General features: G+C 38.9%; 1 protein-coding gene across 2 annotated transcripts; it reads left to right on the top strand.

Moving 5' to 3' along the window:
* The first annotated feature begins 132 nt into the window (after positions 1–132).
* On the top strand, positions 133–9,137 carry sdhaf3 (succinate dehydrogenase complex assembly factor 3). Of its 2 annotated transcripts, XM_082186921.1 has the most exons (3): positions 133–169; positions 302–534; positions 8,831–9,137. In XM_082186921.1, exons 2-3 carry the CDS (start codon positions 358–360, stop codon positions 9,023–9,025), a joined length of 372 nt encoding a protein of 123 aa, XP_082043047.1. In that variant the 5' UTR covers positions 133–169; positions 302–357; the 3' UTR covers positions 9,026–9,137. The 2 variants fall into 2 exon arrangements, with proteins under 2 accessions (XP_082043047.1, XP_082043046.1); XM_082186920.1 differs by having other exon boundaries at positions 135–534.
* Positions 9,138–17,882: the final 8,745 nt, after the last annotated feature.

Below are 17,882 nucleotides of genomic sequence, written 5' to 3'. Positions count from 1 at the left end.
CAATGTTCTAAAGAAGATTTAAATTAACTTTTAATAGGCTGGTCTTGGGTGACGTATTTGTAAGAGAAAGTAATTGGCCGTTTTCTTAGTTGCACTACATTCCAATCGGCGCCAGAGGGCAGCAGCGGCTGTAATAACACTCATAGCGTTGCGGTGAAGAAGACTGCATGTACGGTTGGGTAATCAACAGTGTTATGTACATATGACCTTTTGTAATTAATAATATCAGATCGGTTCGTCTTTCTCATGAGCTATGGTTTTAAGGCTGGTGCACTAACACTTCGTTGCTGTGTTCAAACAGGACGCACTTGTCGCTGTATTATATCTAGAGGTTACTGTCTGTCAGATTGTGAAGTTATGGCACATCCAGCACATGTATCAGTGGTTCGGTCTTTGTATAAGAGAATCCTGTTACTGCACCGCTTCCTGCCCATAGACCTGCGGGCTCTGGGTGATCAATATGTGAAAGATGAATTCAGAAGAAACAAGTCTGCATCAGGTGAAGATGTCACACGCTTCATGACAGAATGGCAGGTAAGAGGGAAACCCAGCTGTGAGCTTCCATCACTTGACTGCAGAGAAAGCAAATACATTTAAATCACTTAATTACATGACAGTGCTTGAATCGAATCAAGTCTTATAATGGGGGTCCCCCACAATAATTTATTTTATTTTATTTTTTGGTGGTGTTGTGGCTAATAGTACTATTATGTTCACTGTGCATCATCATTCTCACATAACCCCACATGTAAATTCCCCTTATTATTTTTCATCCTCATCCTATTTGTATATGTTGTCAGTGCATTGTAAGTGTTGTTGTAAAATGGAAACAAATTTATATTTACAAGAGATGATACCAAATCTTAAGTTCTTTAAAGGGATAGTTCACCCAAAAAGGAAAATGTTGTCATCATTTACTCACCCTCAAGTTGTTCCAAACCTGTATGAGTTTCTTTCTTCTGTTGAACACAAAATAAGATATTTGGAAGAATGTTTGTAATCAAACATTTGACGGTAGCCATTGACGTCCACAGTAGGAAAAAAAATGGAAGTCAGTAGCTACCGTCAACTGTTTGATTACCAATATTCTTCAAAATATCTTCTTTTGTGTTCAACAGAAGAAACTCATACAGGTTTGGAACAACTTGAGGGTGAGTAAATGACAACATTTTATTGTTTGGGTGGAACTATCCCTTTAATGAGTCAGGCCTTTGCTGAAACATTCCACATGATGGCAGCACCTTCCTGAAGTCTCTATCATCATGAAGATATAATGGAATTCATCCATAACCCCATAACTAACAAATCCTTTTCTCCCAGGGAGCACCGCTGTTTCCTGACACGATCTGTGTACATTAATTACACTTTAATCCAGCATCACTTTGATGAGACCTAATTCTTTAGTTTTAGTTATGTGGTTACAGAATCGTGCTCTGACGCCATGCTCGAATGAAATGTTCCATGACAAATCCAAAGATCGAATTCAACGCATGAACTCCACTTAAACATGCAGCAGCATGCATTCGAGGAGCAATAATCCAGATCTTCCTTTACTCTAAGCCTGGATATTGGAGTTGATTTTTGAGCTGTCAAACTTCACAAGATGTATTACACTTCTAGTATGGTTCTGGTAGCTCAGGATTGTGGACAAAGCTCTTATTGCGTTTTCACAGTCATGCAGTATAATTTCAGAGGACTCGATGTTCCTGTGCTGGCTTTGACAGAAACAGATATTCTTTAAGTGGGTAAAAATCTCACACTTGCAGGTAATGAGAGTCACTATGTCCTTGTACAGAAGGACATGTACACGTCCTTCCAAAATGGACAGCTGACTGTCCTGAAAAAAATTTGTCTAGCCCTTTGCAAGTACACAGTTAGAAAATAAATCCGAAAGAAATTTTCGGAAATTTTTCTTTCTTTTGTGGAACACATAATGCCATAAATCAGCTTTGTTTGGGAAAGGACTGAAATTTAAGTCATTGTTCACTAGCTGATAATCTTCCCCTCCAGTGAACTTGTAGCAGTTTGTGACTGAATCATTTAGTGAATTAAACTCGAGTACAGATAATTCAGACCATTTTTGTGAATTGGATAACACAATTGAAAAGATTTGACTCAAAAGAAGATTTTATTCATAAGTGAGACTTCACAAATTCTTTCATGAACACATCAAAGACAGCCACAGCTTAACAATTTTAATGTTTTTCTCACACAAAGCTGTCGTATGACTTTAGACTTAAATTCAATTTACAGATTATGAAATACAATTTCAGTTCTACACCACTATGTCCACTGTAAAACCTGGGTCCAGAATCAAAAACATTGTGAGCCTTTTTCTGTAGGCCTATATCATAGGAACATGCCTATGTTGCCTTAAATTGACAATTCACACAAAAATGAAAATTCTGTCATTATTACTCACCCATATGTCGTTCTAAACCTGCATGAGTTTCTTTCTTCTGATGAACACAAAATATGATATTTTAAAGAATAAATGCCTAAATTCAACCTGTTCATCATATAAAGTGATCTAATCTCTTCAGAAAATTTGGACTTGACTGCTCAATTCAAATGGACTAGTTTTATGATCTCTTTATGAACTTTTTGAAGCGTCAAAGTCATAATTTGCGGGTGGGACATGTCCCCAGCACTTTTTGCCAGGGTCGATATTGTTCCCACCCCACTACTTTTTGAAACATCTCACAGCATGGATGTACCTAATACAGATAAATAAAAACCATCTCCGGTTAACTTGTAGGGCATTCATTTCGTTCATTTGTTAAATAAGAGATGATCTAATGCTGAAATGTGTTTTTTAAATCAAGCTGAGTGCTTGTTGCCGCTTGCTATCAGTGGCGCAGATACAGTGTTCTCTTGTGGCTCAGTCTGAACACGGATGCACGCTTTAATCTATCGCTTAACGCAGTTGCGAAGACTCTCTATTCTTTCCGGTGTTGTGCCAAATTATTTCCCCCCTAGCATTGGTAGGTTTAGGATTAGTTGTGCGAGAGGGGTTAGGATTAGGGGTGGGGTTAGGATTAGGCAATCAGGTACTGACTTTAACGAGGGGGGAAATCATTTGACGGGGGTCGAAATTCGGCACAACACCGGTGAAATCACAAAAACAAATTGCACACAAACGTCACGTGTCCCTGCTTAATATACAACCACTGATGAACATATTCGCGTTTGATGAGAAAAAACAACAACAATACGAGTGCGGATTAGAACCCGAAACCTCTGACACGCTTGGCAAAAGTTCTATCACTTCTATCACAATTTGCGGATCTATGCATTTATTCACGTGAAAATTATAGACACTAACAATATTAGTAGATCTCATTAAACGACAAATTAAACCCAATGAATGTACTATTTAAATTTATTTCTGGACATCATAATGTTATTTTTTCCCCGAAAATTTTTATTGTACTCATACAGTATATTACACCCTCTCACCCCCCACACCCACACACACCTGTCCCACCCACTTTTTAAAACAAAGTTACGCCACTGGACAAAGTGTCAGTTGCGTAGCTGTTTATGGAGGAAAAGAAAGCTCTAAGATTTCATCAAAAAGATCTTCATTTGTGTTCCGAAAATGAACGACAGAATTTTCATTTTTGGGTGAACTATCCTTTTAAAGGTAATCTCCAACCAAAAATGAATGTTCTGTCATCATTTACTCACCCTCATGACATTCTAAACTTATATGACTTGCTTTCTTCTTGGGAACATATAGAAACATATTTTGTTTGGCTACACAATAGGCGCCAGTGGGCTTCAATGCTGTTTGGTTCCCAATGGTCTTCCAAATATATTTTGTGTCCGCAAGAAGAAAGTAAGTCATACTGGTAGGCAGCTCACTATTTTACAACAGAGTGTTAGTGCTTCACACTCGCTCACAATACAGCTGTGAATGGAGGAGTCCACTGTAACATTAGTATTGGGAAGGAGTGTGTGTGAGTGCTTAAGAACCCCCTTCCCACTCATTCATTTGGAGGTGAGTGAATTACTGTGGGGTCTCAGTTTTCAAAGCACTGCTGAAAAAAAACAACAACAATGAGGAAGGGTGGCAGAGCCAGGAACAGACGTAGAGCGAGCCTCCAAATGTGATTAGGAGCACTGAGTGTTCACTTTAATCCAGTTACACCAGAGGGCCCAGGGGGCTTCTCATCGCCTAATAAATCGACCGCATTGCAACAGACAAGCTTTCCCTCAGGAATGAAAGAAAAGGAGAATGTGAAGGAGTGAAAAGTGTGTGCATTGTTGTTTTTATATATGGGTTTGCCATTTTCGCCTGGTAGATGATAAATCTGGCGAAGACATTTTATAGACTTATTTTGATGGAAGGGTCAGAATATCTTGGGATATTGGGAAGACTTGGGGCAACCCAGAACATCATATTAGTCATCAACATCTAGTTGCCTCATGTTACTATGTTAAAAACAACTCAGAACACCATAAAAAGCTAATGCCAACGCCCAGGTAACCACCCAGAGCACCCTTGCATCTTTTCAATGTGCAAACACCACACCATGTTTCTTCATACAAATTTTAATATGTAACTTGGTCTGGGTGACAAAATGTGGATATCAAAGTTGAACCTCAGGAGCATGTGTGTCAGAAGCAAGTGCATTACCACTAAGCTTATATTAAAGGTGATGTGAGATACAAAATAAGAAGGGGTGAAGGGGAAATTAACTTTATGAATATCAAAATAATAACAGGACCGAGCATTTGTGTCTGCATAGTGCATACTTTGTAGTGGATTGTTCCCTAAACCTAACTTTCTGGGTCTAGTCTACAAATCGACGTCCCCTAACGTCTACTGTCGACGTTTAGTCTATCTGGGTCTCGTCTACAAATCGACGTCCCCATTCAATAATAGTCACCTAACTAACTTGTTCCCCTAAACTAACCTCCTTCCTAAACTAGCTTCCTGCGCAGGAATAAATCGACAAACAGACCTGCAAATGTCCTTTAAATGCTTTAATCACGGCCAGGAGATCTTCCCGAGCAGTTCTCAGGGAATCTCTTCCAAGAAGCAAGGCCGGAGGATCTCAGACAAATTCCATTGAGAAAATCCCACCGTAAAATAGATACAACAGTTTTTATAGAATCGAGAAAACAAATAAGTCTAACATGTCACCTTCAATATGATTGGTTCAATTGGTTCAAAAGCCCCAACCTTTTTCCTCTGTCACTGGCACAAGCAAACTCTGTTTTAATGATGACTTCATTTGTTAATCACAAGATTCTAACAGACTGCCTAGTTTCATTTCCCAAACTATGTTATTTATACACACACACGCACACACTCAAAGTCACACGTTTTCCATTGGTTTCGTACAGTACATCCTGTTCAAATGTTAGATGTTAAATAAGGTTAGATGTTAGAAACATGGTTAGTTTAATATACAGTTTAAAATTTCCACTACAACTTGCATAGAGTTTACTTCTTGCTTATTTTTGAAATGTTGCACATAGCAATGAAAACAGATGTGACAAAGTGCTGGTTAACCTTTTAACCAGAAATTTGATGGCTCAAGAACTATAAAGGCCCTGATCTACTCTCTGTGAAGTTGTTCTTCGTTCTTTGCTCAGGGATAAACAGATGTTTGAAATGGCTGTACAGTGGTCCACTGCTTGTGACCATTCCAACTCTGGCCATGCTGCTAGGAGTGGTGTCAAAAATGACAGTGGCATCAAGAAAGCATCTGATCATAGGGATGTGGTTATGTTTGCTCCAGCTTTACATGTTTGACATTTTGATGAACTGAGCGGAAAGTGAACCAGAAAATATTTTTGCGTCAAAGAATGTGGAGCCCAAAGCGCACCCATGTTTAACCAAAGTCCCTTTTTTGACAAGTCATTTCACTCGGCGTCCATCTTTGAAATGCCTCTCGGCATGCAAGTACAGCTCCTATCTTTTTGAATGGGGAAACATCAAATTCTCAAACTGTTCACCAAGCTTACGATTAAATTTCATATTTGAAATCACCAATGAAATCTGACAACAACTGTCTAATCAATTTGGTTTCTAAATGCTAAATCTAAATTAAATCTAAATCATGATTTAAGCGTGCGTCTCACTATAGGAACTGGAGCTTCTAATGGCAGCTGCAGTGAGCATTGCACTTTTCCCCATTCAAAGCAATACTAGTGACACATCTTGTGTTATTCTTCAGTCTTTGCGTTTAACTGTCATGGCAGTTCAAAGGTCCTTAACTGTCATTGCGATATTTAGTTTTTCTGCAATAATTGCAATATTGAAACAGTTTCACGAGATGAATAGCTCTATTTAGAAATAATTAATCATTCTAGAATGATTGGGGTAATTTTATAGGAGAGTGAATATGCATAGAAAACAATGAACAAATTACAAGCATAGATAAATAAAAAATAAAAAAAGATACAACTGAAATGTTTTAGTCTAACAGTATTCAGGTATGGAAATTGAATAATCAAATGTAAAATAACACTGCATAGTCTTCACTGTATTTATTACATATAATTAATCTTTATTAAAGCTACAAAAGTGATTGTTTTTTGTTTGATTAACATTAATGACAGATTCAGGATAATGATTCGCATCCATTTTCTTTCTCAATTGTTTAAGTTCACGTAAGCGACTGTATTTATGAAGATACTCGCTGAGACGGGCATTTTGACATAATTTTGCGTGTATGTGTCCGTTCAAGCGCAAATAGATGAAAAAGAGAACGGAATTCAGAGTTCGTGTGCTGTGCGCGCACAGAAAACAACGCACAGGATCAGAATTGAGTTCTCTTTCGCACCTTCTTGCGCTTGAATGGTTTAAAATCGCTTGAATGTTTAAACTGGTGCCTAGTCTGTACGGATCACACATCAACTACGATCCCTATACTTGACATCCCGATATTGATGCTAGAACGATATATCGTGTAGCCCTAAGTTGGATCTAAGTTTTCCGGAAACTTCAGAAAATTTTTCCAACTCTAAAACACTTACGTTGGAGATTTTGTTTGAGATTTTGCTTGATGTAAATTGGAGCCTTGAGCCATCTCCATTAACCCCAGGTTGCTTCCAGGGGATTGTCTCTGTAATTATTATACTATTTGTCACTTTGGATAAAAGCATCTCTTAAAGGACTACTGACTTAACTGTGAATCCATTGTTATTTCAGCGGCACGTTTCAAAGCTGTACTGTGCATACAAAGTAGTGGTCATAGACCTAATCTATTTATCAGTATAGATCTTTAAAGTTATGTGCCCTTGGGAAAGTCAGGCTATTCCAGACAAACATAAAACGGGTTGCCTGATTACGTCAATGTGATGGGATGTGAGGTGTTTATATTCAGAAGGTGAGCTTCACCAAAAAGCTTGGCATTCAGTATGCCCACATCCCTTCCATTCTTAAAATATTACTCTTTGGCAGATGTTCAATCTAATTACATTATGTAGAGGAGGAAGCTTCTCAGACAAATGGCCTTTTACTTCCAAAATTGAATTGCGTCCAAATTCCAAGATGTTAGGAGAGTGAATGAGAGTTCTTAATGGTTTTGTTTTCAGTGTATTTTCCTGAATGAGTCTGCCCGTAATGTCTTGTAGGTTTGATCGTAAGCAGTCATGACAGACGTGACGGACAAGTTTAATTTAAGAATGAAGCTCATATGATAGAATCATTGGTATGGTGTAAATATGTTTAGTTCTACTCTGGGACTTTGCGTACTAGTGCTACAAGGATTGTGGTGATAATCGTATTTAACAATTCTGGTTCTAATCATTCTCTTAGTTCTTTTGTGGATGACCAACCCACAATAATGTATCCTATATACTATGAAAATAATGTTTTTAGTTACAATTAAGTGATTGTTTTAATAATTAAAATACTTACTAGAACAAAATCTATTGTGGGCGTCTGTCTTTAAGTGCACATTATGGACAATCAGTCGGTATTTACAGATATCTTAGTGTCATGATTACACACAACACACTTTATTTACTTTATTTAGAATCAGACACGACTTGAAGGTGAATTGCTGTTCAGTGAGTGAGGGAATCGCTAAGACTGAATCAAATCAAGCATTTTTGAGCTACTTCTTTCAACAAATGTATTGGACTACACTGGTCATGCTGTATGTTTGTTTCTTTCTCTGTGGTTCTGTACATTCAGTAAGAAACTTTCAGTGTTTTGTACATGGCAGCAGAAGAATGAATACCTTGAAGAACATTGATACAAATGAAAATAGTTTGGTTGCAGTATTTTTTTTAATGGAATTGATTATGAAAAAGAACTGACAACCCCACCAAGGATGCACTATGAGGAGCCAGAATGTGTTGACATAATATAACAACTGTTCTTTACTTGGTTAACAGAAAAAAACCCTGCACCTCAGATATGTTGTAAGGCCAATTTTACTAGCAAGTTGAAGAACATTGGCTTTGTAAAACTTGTAGAGACTTTGGACCTTCGTACAGGTGGTAATCACTGATATAGAGGGAGTGATTTAAGTGGGCATAGAGAGAGCAGAAGGCATTGACCTCCATTAGACCTTTGTGGATTCCATGATACGTAACCCCCGTGACCTGCATTTCATCTTGTGAATTGCAATCAATAAATCTCCAACAAAGAGAAATAAATAATTCTGTCACAGTCTGTAATAGTAAATCAATAGCTCTCTATAAAATGAATTTCTTAATTGTGCCTGTGTGTCAAATCATTACAAGAACCAATAGCAGGCACACAAGTGTTAAGGTTTTATATATCTCAGAAAAGTTCTTAAGTAGCTAAAAAATAAAAAGTTGCTCATCTTTTTTTAATGTATCCTTCTTATTTTCTGTGCAGAACTACAAAGACACCCTACAGACGCAGGTGCTGGAAGCGGCGGGAAACAAGAAGTTGGTATTTGGCGCTGATTTATCGGAAGATAAACTCAAAGACTTTCAAGAAGAGCAGATGGGGCAGCTTTACGAGCTTATGCTTGAGTCCACAAAACCCAACCGGCAGTTTGATATTCAAGAGGAGGGAACGCCAAAGTAACACCCTCTGAATGGAAAAGAAGGGGAAGCCACCCGACGGGTCATAGTTTGACTTATTATAAAATACTGTTGTACATAGCCATGTCTGATGATTACATTAAAATGCAACAAAGCTACTAATACGCGTCTCATATTTTTAAGAGCAAAACCGCATTCTGTGTGATAATCCACTTACGCCTGTCAATCAGAAGTAAAAAAAAATTAGTCACATTGGCCAGGTAGTGAAACTAAAGCATGCACGGCATTTAATGGTCATTTCCAATGATTGACATCAGAGTTTACTGGTATTTTGGTACTGATGTGTGAATGATATCTTACCGCTAAAAAGAGGGAATGCTGCTGTTTCTGTGAACATTACATTTGTGTATTTACCGAAAAAAGTTGTTCTGGTAATTTTTCGGTAATTTACCAGAATTACTGTGTGAAAGCTGCTATTGTCATTGCCATCATGTGCATACAGAAAAAGTTTGCAGACACGATAAAAAGTCATTCTCCAGACACTCTTTTCCTTCATTACAGATGAAAAAAGCCCAAATCAATAATGCTTCTCTCACTCTATGAATCATTAGATTGTCTGAAAAATAATACCTCATTAGCCTTAGACAGTATCTGTGTATACACTTTCACCGTAGAGCTGCACAAAAAGCTTTGGCACTGTCAGCTAGCATCAGCTGATTGGTTGTGAGATATTTTCCCCCATGTTGAACTTAACCAAATACTGCTCTAGAAGACAAGCATCTTTAGTCAAGTAAGAAAACCAATTTAGTCGACACTGAACACTAAAATCAATGGTTTGTGAAGAAATCAGTATTCATGTGAGAGCATACAGCCTCAATACAAATAATGACAAGGAATGGTCCAAAGTGTTTTGAATAGAGGCGTTTAAGCGGAGGTGGTTTGTTTTGTTGCACTTCAGCATGGCTCCCTTAACACGCAGATTCATTTCTGAATGCCACTTCAATCATAAAACAAACTGTAATGACACAATACAGCTCCTATAAGTGAGCACGAGCCATAAACTGATCTCCCACAACAAAAATGTTGCGCAAAAATGTCACGCCACATATATCTTTTTTTTATTTTATTTTTTTATCATTTCCTATTATAGTCATGATAATTGAAAAGTGTTTTTCTTCTTTATTCTAATGCTAACTTCAAGTTAGTGTCAGGGTGGAATAAAACATGCTTACCAACATATTCGCTCCATGAAGACGTACACCCTAGAATCTTTGTTCTGTCATGTTGGAAGGGCATGACTGTGGATCGAATGGCTTCTGACAGGAGAAAGCGAATGCGTATCCTCAGGGATTATGAGAAGACTTGGAGGTAATATCTATTCTTTTCGTCTCAGAACACAGAGAGAAAGTGATAAAATGGCAATGCACTCACGGCAACCTTTTGCTCGAGCTTCTAGTGTAAAGAAAAGCTGAACAAAAGATGGGAAAGGGCAGAAATCAATGGGCAGAGACGAACCAACACTTCAGCTGGTGTGCAGATTGTAGTCGGAGGACACTTCAAAATGACAGGCCATTGGAAAACACTTTACACACCGTAAAAAAAGTTGTAAATAAAACTAAGATCATTGGAGTATGTTTTACAAGAAAATACTATTTCAGTATATCTACTTGAGTTCAATGTTACTTGACATTTCTCTTTCATCTCTTTCCGAGTAAATTAAAAAAAAAAGTAAATCCTGTGACAATTTATTTTCAGTGCAGTGTTTTACTTGAGGCACATGGTACGTATTTTGTGTTTCTGAAGTTAAATATCAGGAAAGATTACCCAAAAGTCCTTGTTTTAGCTTTGAAGACAAGGGTAGTAATTACTTCTTGTGCAACGTATCATCATTGGCTTAAGTGACAAGTAGCCTATTGTGTGCTGAACTATAACGTTTATATAGTGTGTAATTAGCATAAAACCTTGATTGAGGCCAAATCTTACAGGGAGGAATCATAGACATTATGGGCATGACTCTCATACATGACTCTCAATGTGGAATACTGTGTGAGGTTTAAATGAGTCAACAAAGCTATAAAATGAAGCAGCAGAAAGGATATACGCTGAGCCAATAGAAAGTTTCCAGGTTATCATCAGGGTGCTGAAATGAAGACAGACTGTGTGCCTCAGACAAATCAATTCCATGTGTTGACACATTGCATTATTCATAACATATAAAACACTGTTTTACAAACAAACCCAGCCCATCGCAAACAATTTGCCACAATAGATGCAGATGATTTTGTTAATGTAGAATGACACACAGATATAATGGAATTGAAATAAGATTTTTTTTTTTTTTTAAATAAGGATAAATAACATGAGGAAAGCTAAATGTTAAATGATGAAATCTTACAAGTCAAGTCACCTTCATTTATATAGCGCTTTTAACAATACAGACTGTTTCAAAGCATCTTTACAGTGATTATAGGAAATTAAAGTAACAGAGATTGTTTGGGCTTTACAGCAGCTCTAAAAGTGTTACTGTCCAGCTAAAGTTAGTTTTGATTGATTCACTTCCATTGCAAAGATCATTAGTTATTAACTTAGGGGCCGCTACACGACACCGTTCTAACAGAAAACACCTGACATGCTCCGGCCCGCACATCCGCACAACAACAGTGCCTGGTGGCTCGAGAACGCAAACCTTGAAATAGGCTCCAAGGTGCAAGCTTTGAAAAAATTAGAAAAACATTATCATCTCTGCGTAAACTTAAAAAACTTGAATCTGTGAAAACACTGACAGCGTGCACATGCGTATTACGTGTTTAGTCTATAGGTATGCGCATTTGAATATATATGTGCGCAGGCGTGTAGTCTTTCTTTACAAATTGACCTCAGCAAATTACTTGTCTGGCCTTAAAAATGAATAATACAGAATTTTTTGTTGCTTCCACATATCCATGTGAACTGGAATCATTTTGACCACGTTTTATCTGTACAGAGGAAAAGGGAAGGGAAGGAGGCCTTCACAGGGGAGAGATTAGTTGACACTTCAGGACTGCGTTGTCGTCGTGTCCAGGCGCATGTCCTTCATCAAATCTGGATACGGCCTGGATCTGGCGGTCTGCGGTAAGCCTCGGGATGAACAGAGAAACTAATATTAACGTAGATGCCATTCTTTTTATGATGTAATGAGTACATCTGGATTTATGGGAAGTGTCAGGTATGCCCCAAAAATGCCCCAATTGTCTATGGACCCTATATTATCCTGCAGACACCACTTAGACAACCAGCCATTGAGCGAGGACAATCTGCTAAGTATCTCATCACCAGCCTAGCTCATGTCCTAGCTCTATGTCAAGAAAAGCTCACTATCTCCCTAGCAGAGAACGACGTTTCTGGAAGTAGTGCGTGACTCGACTACGATGCGGGCACAATCGTCTCCCGCTCGTATCAAGACCATCCTGGCTACAGTCAGCAGGACCAAGATAGGCCAGGCCATCACTGTCAAAACACTTTCTGAGAATATTGGGGCTAATGGCAGCTGCGTCCTACGTAATAACTTTTGGCCACATAAATTGTCTGGAGATGATGGCTGTGCTCCTGGCTCTGAGGCACTTCCTCCCAGACCTCAGGGGCCATCATGTTTAAGTACAAACAGACAATATGTTGGTGGTCTACTACATAAATTATCAGAGGTAATTATTATGAATTACCTTCATAATTTGGGAGCAGACGTCTTGTCGAGGCAGGGGCTGAGGCCTGGGAAATGGAGATTCTAACCAAATCTGTTGGCATTACAAGAGATGACCCACTGTCTGCTCTGGTTCTCCCTTACGCATCCAGTCCTGCGGGGTCAGAAGCCATGGTGCAGACTTAGCTGAGGCTTTGTCTTTACGCATTTTCCCCGATTGCTCTGCTCCCAGGAGTTCTAGAGAGAGGGGGGCTGACCCTTGAGGGGGATCAGATCCTGAATACAGGTTTCTCAACTGAGGTTGCGGAGACTAACTTCAACTCTAGAATTCCACCCTCGAGGAATCTTTTTTCCATAAGCGAAAGTTTACTTTTGCTCTTAGTTGGACCCATTTAACTGCCCAATGGCTTCAGTGCTGAAGTTCCTTCAAGACCGTCTCTCTTCCAGTCTTTCCCCGTCCACACTTAGGGTATGTGTGAAGACCAGTCGCCTTCCATGCAGCACTAAGGGGTAGAAGCATTACTTGGTAATTTGATTCCTTCTTGGCATTATGAGGGTGAGGCCTGCAGCTCAGGTTAGAGTCCCAGCAGGGGGATCTAGCCGTGACTTTAGAAGAGTTGCCACTGGCACTCTTCAGGCCTTGGTCTTGGCGTATAGTCCTACAGGCCTTCATCCTCCTCCTGTGTCGGCGGACCAAGAGAAGCTACATCTATTTTTGTACGACTGCTCAGCGGTAAAGGCTGAACAGTTGTTGGTATGCTTCAGGCCCCCCAATAGGGCTGCCCAGCTACCAAATTAACATTCAGCAGGTGGATTCCGGAGGCATTTTCCTGGACCCAAGGGACGCTGTCTGCCCTCGCCTCTGCCAGTAAGCCCATTCCACCTGAAGTATGGCATTAAGTATGGCAACAAGACCTTTGTTGTAAGGTTTTATAGTCTGGACCTGCTGGCTACGCCAGGGTCTTAAAGGGATAGTTCACCCAAAAATGAAAATTACCCCATGATTTACCATGATGTACATTTCCGGGGTATGGGAAATGTCTTTCTTACTGTACAGTACTACTAAGAGCAAGTAGTCAAAATCTGCATGATTAGGGACTCCATAATATGAGCATTAAACACGGACAACTTTAAGCGTGACATGAACAAGACTTTATTAACTAGACTAACACTTAAACTACTCTAACATACACATACAAACATGCATACAGTTTACCAGAGGAAAGAGAGCTGAAGCAGAATAAAGGAAAGCAATCAGTTTAGTTCTAACACACCCTTCTTTAAAAGGGGTAAGGATACTTAATGTATCAAATAATGAGACTAAGTTTGATACTTGCATGTCTCACCCATTTGAATTATTTTGTCCTGATGCAATTTGTTGAGGCTCCAGTTGATATTTGCTGATATTGTCTTGATGAGAGAAACCCAGTGGGAGTCAGAGGATCTTTGGTGAATGGAAAGACAAGGGCTCAGCCTGGCACAAGCTTGGGGGTCCTTAGAAAAGTTCTAGTTTTTTGCCCGAGCCGCGAGTGATCCACGTCAATTCCGGCAGGAAGTCACACCAAGAAACACGAGACAATCCGGTCAATTGTCAAAATATAAGCAATTTTCAAATTAAAATACCGCGAGTGACAACTGCGAAGCAATAGATATAGGGCAAGGGCTCTCCTCCTGTCTACTCGCACTGGGAAACAGGAAGAGGAAAATAGTTTTAATAAATTTGAAGAGAGGATGTATATTTCAACGGTATATCTACACTACTACTGTCTACCATATTCTCTCTCTGGCTGCGTGTGTGTCTTGACAACGGATTAATAAAAGAAGTGTACAAACTTCTTGGTTACAGAAACATGGTGTATTCATTTTATGAGGTTATTTACTTACCTATGATGTAAAAAATAGCTCTGAATAAACAACAACTGAGCAGAAGCGCTTGTCGACCTCCGTGAAGAATACGCGTCTGGTGTGAACAGGCAGGCGCCGGACCGCGCAAGATTTTCCGTTCCGCGCCGCTTCCGCGTCCGGTGTGAACCAGGCGTAAGAGGTGTGATCTTGTGATCAGTGATTTTTAAAGCATGAAGATGTCACACCCTCTGGAGGTGTGTGAGCCAATAAGAAGTTGTTCCCTTTGGAGGGAATTTCTTTACAACCCTTTTTTCAAGCAGGCCTTTGAACATGTAATTTGATTGGGTGTTTAACAAAAGAATCTTCAAGATTCTTGTGACGGCCCGAGTGGTGGCCGCACAAGAGCGGTAATGTGGATGTATCAACACACACACACACACTTACACGAAGGACATGTATTTAAGAATAAACTTTATTTAAACTTTTATTTCATTTATTTTCATTTATTTCATTTTTACATTCATTTGTTTCAGTATAATGATGGATCATAACCACACCAAACAAACAATATTAATTACTTCTTTATTGTTAGGTTTTCATATTTTTACATTTACAGCACATTTTTATATACATTGTTACTGATTTGAAGTGCACACAAATTAGTTGCGTTGTATATGTTACTTATATTTGTTTCTATTTTGAGTTTAAGTTTACAGTAGCCCCGTTTACATGTAGCATTGTATTCCGATTATAACCAGTTTAAAAGTCCAATTAGAATGAAAATTCTGATTGGAAAGGCTTTCCTGTAGCTCAGTGGTAAGAGCATTGCGTTAACAACGCAAGGTTGTGGGTTCGATCCCAGGGGATTGCACATACCTATGTATAAATGTATAGGCTAACGCAATGTAAGTCGCTTTGGATAAAAGCGTCTGCCAAATGCATAAATGTAAATGTAAATGCTCCATGTCAACACCTCAATTGGAATTAAAATGCTCAAACCGATTGAAATTTCAGTCGGATTGAAGGGGGTGGAATAAACCTTTTCATGAACCGATCAAACGAAAGATTACACCATGTAAACGAGCTGATCCGATTACTTTGAGTGTACGTCTTTCTGCGCATGCCTGGTTTTGCGCCAGATAATTCTGTCAGCTAACATAATGCCTTCTTTTTGTGATCCAATGTGGATTCTGATCACCGTATAAGGTAGGAATATTTATACCATTACCATAGTAAACATGGTAAATATGAACACTTGAAGAAATCAGACAAATCATATAGGTTATCATAATCCTGTTTTTATTTTATCTGTCAGCTTCGTCTCTTTATACCGGACTATCCTCTTTTTCTCTGACTGAAAATATAACTATCTTTCTGGGAGAGAGTGCTAAAGCTCCTCAGGTCATATTTTTGGTGGCATATTTGTAGAAATGACCATTCTTTCTAAATGTGATGTATGTCCTGTAACTAGCCTACCAAATAAACAGAAACAGACGCGACTGACTGAATAAGTTGTGTGTCCTCTTTTTTTTTTTAAATAGACGTTCACAAACGTCATAAACGGTAAACCACTTTATTTCTGTGTGACTAATGTGCAATTTTAACACAAAATAATTCATTATGATCAATCAATGTATCGCTTTTTATTGTAAACATGTGGTAAAACATCGATTCTTGGGTTTTAAATATTCAATTAAACAACAAAAATGCCAGCAAACGGTTGCTCTTGTTTTGTGATCACGTTGTTTCCTGTGATTTCTTTCTGATTAGTTTTCTGATAAAACTTACATTTTGTTGGTGAAATGATGGGTTTGTGTGACGTTGTTCCAGAGAGGCGTGTTACTGGCGTGTTTTAAGTGAAGCGCTGTGGAGCTTCTGCCCGACAGTGGAAACGCAGCAGATTTTGGGCACGGTGCTACTGGCCCGAGGCTATTAGCCTGGCACAGCCCGTTTAAAGCCCTGGCTCGCACTGGCCCGACAGTGGAAACGCGGCTAATGCCTACAACTAACACGACGCACCATCTTGACAGGATTGAAAATGTGGGAAATAATGAGCTTCCAGATGCGGCAGACAAGTGTGCGCATGTCACAAAATGATTTCGATTGAAAGCGTCAGCACATGTAAACACCAGATCGGTTTAGATAACATCCCATGTAAACAGTCAACCGGAATCCGTCAATCAGAACGATCTCAATCAGAATAGCAAAAAAGTGTGCATGTAAACGGGGCTAGTGATGAACTTCAGACATGGTCCGCTGCAGCAGCATCCTGGCGTGACGAGGATTAGAGTCCGGGCAGGAACAGAGAACTTAAGCATTATTGGTTCCGCCCGGACATACTATTTGCTAGGAATTGCCCGGGGGAGGAAGAAACGTTAATGTCTTTATTAATTGATTTATTTAGTTGTACATTTTATGATATTTGACTACATTTTGCTTTCCTTAAAGGAACCATATGTAAGAAATGTATTTCAATTAATCATAAAATGGCCCTGATATGTCACTAGACATTAAGAAATCATGTTCATTTCAAATACTTATATCACTGACAACAGTAGTCCGGCCAGGATATTGTCATTTAAAAGTGATAGTTGCAGCCCTCAACTGATGTTGATGTTGTCATGTTGTGTTTTAGCCTGAAGCGCCACCCTCCACCTATCTACCAATCACAAAGTCGGTAGTGTTACGGCATCCGGGTTGCCAGCTCTGCAACTCTAGTTCAAATAAAGACCCATTTTTTTTGCAAAGCTTGTGTTCCTTGTTCTTGGCTTCTCGGTCCCTCACAATTCTTATAATACTAATGCGTCACAAAGTTAGCAAAATGTAATGTAAATGAACAAACGGGGGACGAAGATTGGAGTTTTTAGAGAGCAAACATGCTACACGTATGATTTTGGTTAACCATAGTATGCAAATCTGAAATCCAATTCAATTTCTGAAATCCATTAATCCAAAAGAGTTTAAAAGAGAGAATGAATACATAGGCCAAACTCCATAAAAGGAAAATCATGAGATGGGAAAATTGGATACATGTTTATACATTTCTCAAGTGGTTATATATAGAATGTATAGGATTAAAAGGGGTTATTTCTCCTTCTCAGCAATAATTAAGTGAGAGTCACAACTCTCTGCAAATTCCTTCTGAGTCTTATCAGTCTTAATGTGTCCTGTAACAGGACACCGGGTTCTGCCAGTGTGTTAGCTTCATTTGGGTTGTTAGTTTTGATGTTAGTTAAATTTAATGAATAATTTGTGTGTGTCTGATTGGTTCAGATGCTACAGCAGTGAATGGTCATTTCTGTTTTGAAGTCCATCAAAGTGCATCCGTCCATGATAAAAGTATTCCATACGGATCTGTGGGGTTATAAAGGCCTTCTGA

This window comes from Leuciscus leuciscus, assembly GCF_965113295.1.
Source record: "Leuciscus leuciscus genome assembly, chromosome: 12".
NCBI lineage: Eukaryota > Metazoa > Chordata > Actinopteri > Cypriniformes > Leuciscidae > Leuciscus > Leuciscus leuciscus.
The sequence above is the reverse complement of the archived record's forward strand: the minus strand, read 5'-3'. Positions and strand labels throughout refer to the sequence as shown.